This window comes from Coregonus clupeaformis, unplaced genomic scaffold (genome assembly GCF_020615455.1).
Source record: "Coregonus clupeaformis isolate EN_2021a unplaced genomic scaffold, ASM2061545v1 scaf0131, whole genome shotgun sequence".
Taxonomy (NCBI): domain Eukaryota; kingdom Metazoa; phylum Chordata; class Actinopteri; order Salmoniformes; family Salmonidae; genus Coregonus; species Coregonus clupeaformis.
Genome location: NW_025533586.1, coordinates 431,461 through 443,032, shown reverse-complemented (window position 1 = coordinate 443,032; position 11,572 = coordinate 431,461). Strand labels below are relative to the sequence as shown.

Genomic DNA, 11,572 nt, shown 5'->3' with positions numbered 1-11,572 from the left:
TGTGGCTACTAGTTTTGAGGAATCTGCAAATGAGGTTAGCAAGAAAAATGATTAAAATAATAATTAATTTATAGATTAAAGGGGAAATCTGCATTGGTACATCAATTTTTGGAATTTTGAATAAATGATATGTAGCCATTGCTTCTTGAAGAATATAATTTAAGAATATAAATGGATCACGTGCTTATTTCAACTATCATACCCCAAGAAGAAACTATTGGAAAAGCAACAATCATAGCAAATTATCAACTTAATTCTTATCAAAACATCATTACGCATCCAATTAATGTTATCTGAAATAAAAAAAAATACCAAAACAGACTGCTATTTTACCAAAATGACCGTTAACCTCAATTCCATATGTTAATAAGCTAACATATGGAATTGTTTTAAGATGGTCATACCATGGATCATTTAGCTATTTGATTTGGAATTTTAGGACGCCTTTAGGTATAAAAAAATATATAGAAAAGTTATTTGATAAAATATTGAATCTGGCCCTTACTATTATAGCCCATGTATTGAATAACACATTCATAAATGTCAAAAAAGACAGTAAAAAAATAAATCATAAGAAATAAGGTTTTGAAGTGTCTGTCCTATATGTAGGAGACATAAGGAAGTTCAGGAAATATTGTAGTTTTTTTGGACACATATTTAACCCCTTATTTTTGTTAGCACAAAACTACCTCCATACTTCCATTAATTTGCATGGGTTACCTTCAGACGAGTCCCGTGATACTTGTGGGGGTCATAGAGCAAAACGGAGAACATCGTGTTCAAGAGAGTCTCCCCTTTCCACAGGGTGGTTTGTAGCCCAAACGGTTTGGACGCTACAGACAGAAGTTGGCATATCCCAGAGCCGGTGTTGTTTTCAGACAGTTGCTGGGTGGCGATATTTTTCTGTTACACAGTTTTACAGTACAGACAGTAACTATCTTAGTTTCCCATGGAAACTCACATCTCAGCTCTATTCCACTGAGTGTTTCAGAGTGTAGCTGTGTTTACTGTAGTTCTGTTGTACTAATTTACAGTACAGACAGTAACTGTGTGTGTGTGGTAGGTGGCGGTAATGACCATAGGCGGCAGGTAGCTTAGTGGTTAAGAGTGTAGTCTGTTATGATTTAACTGGATAAGAACCCAAATGCAGACAAGTACACCAAGCCAGAGAAGTTTTAACAGGTTTATTTACAATGTTCAAAGTCCAGGTTTCCAAATATATGGGAAGAGCAAGTCCAGGTACAGGGAGGGTAACAGATCCAGATCAGGGCAGGTGTGGTACCGTAATGTCCTAGTGTCCGTGGTGAGTCCAAAAGAGAGGTCCGGTAATGGAGAGCAGGATGGTGGTGGCAGGAGTGAAGCGGAGGCAGGAGTCAGGTTCCAAATATCTGTGGCACAGGAGAAAAAGTAAATAGAACAGACCAAAAACACAAAGAGCAAAAATAACCAGGTTGAGTCGGCAGCGAGACTAACATGGTCGTCTTGACTATGATCTGACGATGAGTGGTAAGTTTGACCGGGTCTTAAAGGCTGAGGTGATATGGTGAATGAGCTGCAGCTGGAACCCTGACTCCCGCACACCAGACTTCACTCCTGCAATCAAGGACAGACAGAGGGGAGGGAGAGAGCAGAGAGAGCTACCTATCAGCAGTAGGCCTAACAGTACCCCCCCTCTACGGACGCCACCTGGCGGCCGACGGGGTTTATCGGGATGTAACCTATGAAACTCTCGGACCAGATCAGGATCCACAATGAAGCTCCTGGGCACCCAGGAACGTTCCTCGGGACCATAACCCTCCCAATCCACCAGGTACTGGAAACCACGACCTCGGCGGCGAACATCCAGAAGTCGCCGGACAGTGTAGACCGGACCCCCACCCACGATCTTGGGCGGAGGAGGGGGGACGAGAGGGCGGGCACAAAGGGCTAACCGACACAGGCTTAATCTGGGAAACATGAAAGGTGGAATGAACCCGTAGGGAGGCAGGAAGCTGTAGCTTAACCGCGCAGGGGTTAACAATAGACAGTATCTTGAACGGTCCTATAAAACGAGGCGCCATCTTCTTAGACTCCACCTTCAATGGAAGGTCCCGTGACTACAGCCATACCTCTTGACCAGGAGAGTAACCGGGAGCCTGGGACCGGTGACGGTTGGCTTGCCTCTGCATGTACGCCGAAGCTCGGGACAGAGCTACCCTGGCCTTCCTCCAGACCTTGAAGCAGCGGCGCATGTGGGACTGCACCGAGGGTACCGCAAGTTCCCTCTCTTGGGAAGGGAACAGGGGAGGTTGATAACCCAGAGCACACAGAAAAGGAGTCAAACCAGAGGAAGCGTTAGTCAAGGTGTTATGAGCATATTCCACCCAGGGGAGCATGGAGCTCCATGACCCAGGGTTAGACCCAGTGACACAGCCGAAGTGCGGTCTCCATCTCCTGGTTCGCTCTCTCGGCTTGCCCGTTGGTCTGGGGGTGATATCCAGAGGACAGGCTGGATGTAATGCCCAAAGCTTTACAGAAAGCTTTCCACACCTGGGAGACAAACTGGGGACCCCTGTCAGAGACAATATCCATGGGTAGACCATGAGAGCGGAACACATGTTCAACCAAAATATCAGCCGTCTCTCTGGCAGTGGGCAGTTTAGGTAGGGCCAAAAATGAGCGAACTTAGAAAAACGATCAATCACCGTAAGAATGACAGTCTTACCAGATGAGGGGGAAGTCCAGTGACAAAATCCATAGCGATATGCGACCAGGGCCGGCTGGGTATAGGTAGAGGTCGTAGATGACCAGCGCTGGCCTGGGTGGAGTTTTTACTTCGTGCACATACCGTACAAGCAGCAATGAAGGCTCGAGTGTCCGCCTCCATCGTGGCCCACCAGAACTTCCGTCGCACAAAGTCAAGGGTCCGCGAAACTCCAGGGTGACAGGTAAGGGGAGACGAGTGAGCCCACTGAAGTACCTGGGAGCGAGCAGACTCAGGGACAAACATCCGGTTAGGAGGACCCCTCCCAGGGTCAGCTTGATGATGTTGAGCCTGTCTAACAATCCCCTCGATGTCACATGTGATGACTGCAATACTGCAGGTAGGAGGCAAAATGGGTTCAGGGTTACTACCAGTATCAACAGCCGAATGAACACGAGACAGGGCGTCAGGCTTGACGTTGCGTGACCCAGGACGGTAAGACAGAGAAAAATTGAATCTCCCAAAAAATAGTGCCCACCTGGCTTGACGGGGGTTGAGCTGCTTCGCTGACTGGAGGTAAGCCAGATTCTTATGATCCGTCCAAACGATGAAGGGTTGTTCCGCCCCTCCAACCAATGTCGCCACTCCTCGAGAGCCAGCTTAACGGTGAGCAGTTCACGATTTCCAACATCATAATTCCTCTCTGCCTGAGAAAGTTTCCTTGAGAGAAAAGCACAGGGATGCAGTTTGTTATCTTCAGGAGAACGTTGTGACAACACTGCACCTACCCCAGTGTCGGATGCATCCACCTCCACGACAAACTGGCGGTCGGGGTCCGGCTGCATCAGAATGGGAGCCGAGGCGAAGCGATGTTTCAGTTCTTCGAACGCTGATTCGGCCCCTTCATTCCAAGCGAACGGTCGTGAGATGGAGGTGAGAGCGGTGAGTGGCGTCGCAATGCGGCTGTAGTCCTTGATGAACCTCCTATAGAAGTTCGCAAACCCCAGGAATCGTTGGAAGTTGTTTGCGGGTAGAGGGAGCTGGCCAGTCCGTGACAGCAGAGATCTTAGCTGGGTCCATCCGCAGCTCCCCCTGAGCTATGATGTAACCCAAAAAGAGGTCTCAGACACATGAAATTCACATTTCTCCATCTTCACAAACAGTTTGTTCTCCAACAACCTTTGCAACACCTGGCGCACATGCAGTTCATGTTCCTGGGAGGACTCTGAGAAAATCAAGATATCATCCAGATAGACAAAAACAAACCGATTCAACATGTCCCGAAGGACATCATTGACTAGTGCCTGAAAAACAGCAGGGGCATTAGACAACCCAAAAGGCATAACCCGATACTCAAAATGTCCCAAGGGTGTGTTGAAGGCAGTCTTCCATTCATCACCCTTACGAATGCGCACCAGGTGATACGCATTTCGTAGATCCAGTTTCGTAAAGATGGTAGCACCATGAAGGAGGGGAAAAGCAGAATTAATCAAAGGCAGAGAATACTTGTTCTTAATGGTGATGTTGTTAAGTCCACGGTAATCAATACAGGGTCTGAGGGTCTTATCCTTCTTAGCAACAAAAAAGAATCCCGCTCCTACAGGTGACGAGGAAGGACGCATAATACCTGCCGCCAAGGAGTCCCGAATGTAGTTCTCCATAGCCTCCGTCTCCGGCCGGGAGAGATTGTACAGGCGACTGCTGGGGAGCGGGGCTCCTGGCTGGAGGTCAATGGGCGCAGTCGTAAGGCCGGTGAGGAGGAAGAGAAGTAGCTCTGTGTTTGCAGAAAACGGATGCCAGGTCATGATACACGTCAGGAACAGCAGAAAGATCCATGGACTCCAGTGGAGGTTGAGGCACAGTACTGGCAGGAGTCTGAGCAGAACACAAACAATTCACATGACAAAATGTGCTCCATGAAACAATGCTACCTGTCACCCAATCAATGTGTGGATTGTGTTTTATGAGCCAGGGGATACCAAGGACCAGGGGAGTCTGTGGGCAGTCGATAATATGGAATTGAATGTTCTCCTGATGATTTCCCGACACTCTAAGACAAACAGGAACAGTCTGATGGGTAATGCGGGTCAACAATTGTCCATTTAGACCCTTAGCCTGCAGCGGACAGTCCATAGGAACAGTCTCCAAATCCATTTGTTGAGCCCACTCTCTATCCAAAAAGCTTTGCCGGCACCAGAGTCAATCAGCGCACTAACAGAGAAATTCTGGGACTGCCACTGGAGGGATGCCTGGAGCAGAATGCGGGGAGAAGAGGAAGAATCCGCTGCTCGGCTCACCAAAACTTCTCCCATTAATGATGAGCCTGCCCTTTTCCCGGACGAACTGGGCAGGAAGGAACGAAATGACCAGCTTCTCCACAATACAGGCAGACCCGAGCCTGTATACGACGTGCACGCTCCTCTGAGGACAACCGTGCACGACCCACCTCCATGGCTTCGGGTTCAGTGCTCCTCGTATCGACTCGGGAAGACACGGCTCTCTCCGTAGGGACGATGCAGGGAGGAGTTTGTTGATGACAGACAGGTTGCTTGGAACTAACACTCCTCTCCCGGCGGCGCTCCCGAATCCGATTATCCAACCTGATAGTGAGTGAAATAAGATTATCCAGCGTAGGCGATTCATCATATGACACCAATTCATCTTTTAAGGTCTCAGACAAAGCATTGATGAACACTCCTTGTAATGCCTCGTCATTCCAACCACTCACTGCTGCTAAAGTCCGAAACTCCACTGCCATCTCCGCCACACTACGAGCCCCCTGCCGAAGAGAAAACAGCCGTTCACAGCCTCCTTGCCTCGTACGGGGTGGTCAAAAACCTTCCTCATCTCCGTGGTGAAGGCAACGTAAGCGTTGCAAATGTCCGACTGACTCTCCCAGACCGCTGGATCCCCAGGCACGAGCGGAACCGCTAGTAGAGTTGATAAGGTAGGCAAACGGGCTCTTTCTGAGGCGTAGGTGAGGGGCTGTTGTTCAAACACTAACGAGCATTGAGTCAAAAAATCGCCACAGGTTCCCATGTTCCCGTCATAGCGCTCTGGAGCAGGAACAAAAGGCTCTCTGATCTGGGCTGAAGGGGTAGTAAGGGCAGATACTTGATTGGAGAGTAATTGAACCTGATTAAGCAGCACCTGACTGTCCTCAGCAATCTTTTTAAACAGGGTATCATGTTGGCCAAGTAAAATGCCCTGATTGGCTATGGCAGTCCAAATTTGAGTGCACTCTGGGGTGGTATCCGAGCTACTGTCTGCTGGGTTCATGTTGGTCAGATCATACTGTTATGATTTAACTGGATAAGAACCCAAATGCAGACAAGTACACCAAGCCAGAGAAGTTTTAACAGGTTTATTTACAATGTTCAAAGTCCAGGTTTCCAAATATATGGGAAGAGCAAGTCCAGGTACAGGGAGGGTAACAGATCCAGATCAGGGCAGGTGTGGTACCGTAATGTCCTAGTGTCCGTGGTGAGTCCAAAAGAGAGGTCCGGTAATGGAGAGCAGGATGGTGGTGGCAGGAGTGAAGCGGAGGCAGGAGTCAGGTTCCAAATATCTGTGGCACAGGAGAAAAAGTAAATAGAACAGACCAAAAACACAAAGAGCAAAAATAACCAGGTTGAGTCGGCAGCGAGACTAACATGGTCGTCTTGACTATGATCTGACGATGAGTGGTAAGTTTGACCGGGTCTTAAAGGCTGAGGTGATATGGTGAATGAGCTGCAGCTGGAACCCTGACTCCCGCACACCAGACTTCACTCCTGCAATCAAGGACAGACAGAGGGGAGGGAGAGAGCAGAGAGAGCTACCTATCAGCAGTAGGCCTAACACCTGCGGCCTATTGTCCGACCATGCATTGGTACTATATGCAGTAAACCATCATCACCATAATCATCGTCACTACAAACATCATAAAACAAGATTATGCATTCTGTATGGTCTCTTCTCTTGGTGTAAATGTATGGACTTCAGTAGTACATCATACCCTGTGGATTCATTTCTAATATACAGTGCTTTCGGAAAGTATTCAGACCCCTTGACTTTTTTGACATTCTGTTACTTTACAACCTTATTCGAAAATTGATTGAATTGTTTTTTCCCCCTCATCAATCTACACACAATATCCCATACTGGCAAAGTAAAACAAAAACAAAAGAATAACTGAAATATCACATTTACATAAGTATTCAAACCCTTTATTCAGTACTTTGTTGAAGCACCTTTAGCAGCGATTACAGCCTCGAGTCTTCTTGGGAATGACGCTACAAGCTTGGCACACGATGTCATTTACAAAATAGCCTCCAACACTCTACTCAGCAAATTGGATGTTGTCTATCACAGTGCCATCCGTTTTGTCTCCAAAGCCCCATATAATACCCACCACTGTGACCTGTACGCTCTTGTTGGCTGGTCCTCACTACATATTCGTCGCCAAACCCACTGGCTCCAGGCCATCTATAAATCACTGCTAGGCAAATCCCCGCCTTATCTTAGCTCATTGGTCACCATAGCAACACCCACCCGTAGTCTGCGCTCCAGCGGGTATATCTCACTGGTCATCCCCAAAGCCAACACCTCCTTTGGCCGCAATTCCTTCCAGTTCTCTGCTGCCAATGACTGGAACAAATTGCAAAAAATCTCTGAAGCTGGAGACACTTATCTCCCTCACTAACTTTAAGCATCAGTTGTCAGAGCACCTTACCGATCACTGCACCTGTACACAGCCCATCTGAAATTAGCCCGCCCAACTACCTCATCCCTATATTGTTATTTATTTTGCTCATTTGTACCCCAGTATCTCTATTTGCACATCATCTCTTGCACATCATTCCAGTGTTAATACTAAATTGTAATTATTTTGCACTATAGCCTATTTTATTGCCTTACCTCCATAACTTGCTAAATTTGCACACTGTATATTATATGTATTTCTGTTGTATTTTTGACTTTGTTTTGTTTTACCCCATATGTAACTCTGTGTTGTTGTTTTTTATCGCACTGCTTTGCTTTATCTTGGCCAGGTCGCAGTTGTAAATGAAAACTTGTTCTCAACTGGTTTACCTGGTTAAATAAAGGTGAAATAAAAATAAATAAAAAACACCTGTATTTGGGGAGTTTCTCCCATTCTTCACTGCAGATCCTCTCAAGCTCTGTCAGGTTGGATGGGGAGCATCGCTGCACAGCTATTTTCAGGTCTCTCCAGAGATGTTCGATCGGGTTCAAGTCCGGGCTCTGGCTGGGCAACTCAAGGACATTCAGAGACTTGTCCTGAAGCCACTCCTGCGTTGTCTTGGATGTGTGCTTAGGGTCGTTGTCCTGTTGGAAGGTGAACCTCGCCCCATTCTGAGGTCCTGAGCGCTCTGGAGCAGGTTTTCATCAATGATCGATCTGTACTTTGCTCTGTTCATCTTTCCTTCGATCCTGACCAGTCTCCCAGTCTCTGATGCTGAAAAAAACCCCCCCAGCATGACGCTGCCACCATCATGCTTCACCGTAGGGAGAGTGCCAGGTTTCCTCCAGCCGTCACGCTTGGCATTCAGGCCAAAGAGTTCAAACTTGGTTTCATCAGACCAGAGATTTGTGTTTCTCATGGTCGGAGTCCTTTAGGTGCCTTTTGGCAAACTCCAAGTGGGCTGTCATGTGCCTTTTACTGAGGAGTGGCTTACGTCTGGCCACTCTACCTTAAAGGCCTGATTGGTGGAGTGCTGCAGAGATGGTCGTCCTTCTGGAAGGTTCTCTCATCTTGATAGAATAATTATTAATGACTAATTATTACACCCTGAAACTGTGTGAAATGTGTTAGAATGTGTGAGTGTAGGACCAGTAAAGACTATGACATTGAGCTACTATTTAGCAATGTGAGTAAGAGTTAGACCAGACAACAAAGGACAAGGAGAGCTGTCCTACAGACAACTGAGAAACCAAGATAAAGGGGCCTCCCAGTTTAGGGAGGAGAGAGACTGTTAGGCTTTTTAAGGAGTATGCAGGATATTGTGAGGACGGCGATAACTAAGGAATGCATGTGTGTGTGTGTGTGTGTGTATGTGTGTGTGTGTGTATGTATGTGTGTGTGTGTATGTATGTGTGTGTGTATGTGTGTGTGTGAGTGTGTGTGTGTGTGTGAACTGATGGTCAGGAGAGCAGTTTTAAAGTGGAAAACTACAGCCCGCCTAAAGTGGGGAGGGATTTTTGTATGACGTGTGAGTATAAAAGATTCTCAATGAATAAATCTCTGACTATGCAGACCGGGACTCTGTCCGTTTCTTAAATCCAAAAAGACTTACAACCTTTTGGGAGACGCACAGAGACACTCAAATAGTTTGTTAAATAATTCACATAACACATCTCCACAGAGGAACTCTGGAGCTCTGTCAGAGTGACCATCGGGTTCTTGGTCACCTCCCTGACCAAGGCCCTTCTCCCCCGATTGCTCAGTTTGGCCTTGTGGACAGCTCCAGAAAGAGTGTTGGTGGTTCCAAACGTCTTCCATTTAAGAACGATGGAAGCCATTGGGATCTTGGGGACCTTCAATGCTGCAGAAATGTTTTGGTACCCTTCCCCAGATCTGTGCCTCGACACAATCCTGTCTCGGAGCTCTATGGACAATTCCTTCGACATCATGGCTTGGTTTTTGCTCTGACATTCACTGTCAACTGTGGAACCTTATATAGACAGGTGTTTGCCTTTCCAAATCATGTCCAATCAATTTAATTTACCACAGGTGAACTCCAATCAAGTTGTAGAAACATCTCAAGGATGATCAATGGAAACAGGATGCACCTGAGCTCAATTTCGAGTCTCATAGCAAAGGGTCTGAATACTTATGTAAATAAGGTATTACTGTTTTTTGTTTTATTTGATAAATTAGCAAAAAGTTATAAAAACCTGTTTTTGCGTCATCATTATGGGGTATTGTGTGTAGATTTATGCTGAAAAAAATATATTTAATCAATTTTAGAATAAGGCTTTAATGTAACAAACAAAAAGTAAAGTGGTCGGAATACTTTCCGACTGCACTGTAACTAGTAGGATAGTACATCACACCCTGTGGATTAATTTCTAATATAACTAGTAGGATTGTACATCACACCCTGTGGATTCATTTCTAATATTACTAGTAGGATAGTACATCACACCTGGTGGATTAATTTCTAATATAACTAGTAGGATAGTACATCACACCTGGTGGATTAATTTCTAATATAACTAGTAGGATAGTACATCACACCTGGTGGATTAATTTATAATATAACCAGTAGGATAGTACATCACACCTGGTGGATTAATTACTAATATACCTAGTAGGATAGTACATCAGACATTGTGTAATAACCCTAACCCTCTAATATAACTAGTAGGATAGTTAACCCTCCACCAGGGGGCAGTAAGATAATCTGTGAAACTGAACTTCACACAGCATAAAGTAGATCATTCCGAAGAGTTTTAATTTTCTATACATGCACAGGAGTCTCCCTGGGGAGTCTCCTGTGTTGGGGTCTGATCCTCTGTTGTGTTGGGGCTGGACCCTTTCCCAGTGAGCCAGCTACAGGTCCCAGGTGGGAGACGGAACATCTTGAACAGGTTGGTCCTGAAGGATTTACAGAGGAAGAAGTAGATGAGAGGGTCCAGACAGACGTTCATGGCTGACATCCACAAGGTGATCTTTTTAGAGATCCGTAAGGTGGCCTTAGTGCAGCTGGTCGTTGAGGTAACCTGAAGCCGGGTGTAAGGGATACGTACGGCGTGGTATGGGCCGAAACACACCAGGAAAACCACCAGAACCAAAAAACACCCTCACTTTGGTTTTATGCCTCCCCTCGTCATTGCTGCTTCCTGATTTCCTGTATGATTGAACAACTTTTCTCGCTATGCATATGTAACAGAAACAAATAAGAACAAACACCATCCAGAAGATCGCGCTGTTGAATAAGACCACGTCTCTGTGAAAAGCCTGTCCTGCATCGCTCTTCATTTTCATACAGTATTCTTTAGTCTTGTTTGTGGGAACCTGATTGGTCAGGATCATGGTTGGAATGACATTAGTGGCCAACAGCACCACCCAGATGGAAGCAGACAGCACTTTGCCGAAGACCAGGTTCTGACCCAACAACCTGCCACAGGGCCTGACGATCTTGAAGAAGCGGTCCAGACTAATGAGGCCCAGTAGAATGATGCTCATGTACATACAGAGGTAGAAAATAACATCAGAGTAGCGACAGGTAAAGGCCTTCAGAGTCAGAGGAGCACTGGGCAGGATATTGGCTGCTTTGAGAGGGATGCTCAGGGTCATGAGAAGGTCAGTGACCACAAGGTTCTTCAGATACACCATGAAGGTGGACGTTGAGCGAAGTTGCATGCAGACCAAGACTGCTACCCCATTGATGATGAGGGCTGGGATGAACAACAGGAAGTAGAGACTTGATATAGCCATATTTATGGTATCTTCATTATAACCACAGTCCAGTGGAGGGGGGAAGTGTTGCCATTGTGGCTACTAGTTTTGAGGAATCTGCAAATGAGGTTAGCAAGAAAAATTATTAAAATAATAATTAATTCATAGATTAAAGGGGGAAATCTGCATTGGTACATCAATTTTTTGAATTTTGAATAAATGATATGTAGCCATTGCTTCTTGAAGAATATAATTTAAGAATATAAATGGATCATGTGCTTATTTCAACTATCATACCCCAAGAAGAAATAATTGGAAAAGCAACAATCATAGCAAAATATCAACTTAATTCTTATCAAAACATCATTTCACATCCAATTAATGTTATCTGAAATGACAAAATTACCAAAACAGACTGCTATTTTACCAAAATGACCGTTAACCTCAATTCCATATGTTAATAATCTAACATATGGAATTGTTTT

General features: G+C 45.7%; 1 protein-coding gene across 1 annotated transcript; it reads right to left on the bottom strand.

Moving 5' to 3' along the window:
• Nucleotides 1-10,138: 10,138 nt before the first annotated feature.
• LOC121566980 (G-protein coupled receptor 87-like) lies at nucleotides 10,139-11,126 on the bottom strand. The gene is made up of 2 exons (XM_045213624.1): nucleotides 10,599-11,126; nucleotides 10,139-10,408 (listed from the first exon to the last, which is right to left on the bottom strand). The coding sequence occupies exons 1-2, from the start codon at nucleotides 11,124-11,126 to the stop codon at nucleotides 10,139-10,141; spliced, it is 798 nt and encodes a 265-aa protein (XP_045069559.1).
• Between the last annotated feature and the right edge of the window lie 446 nt (nucleotides 11,127-11,572).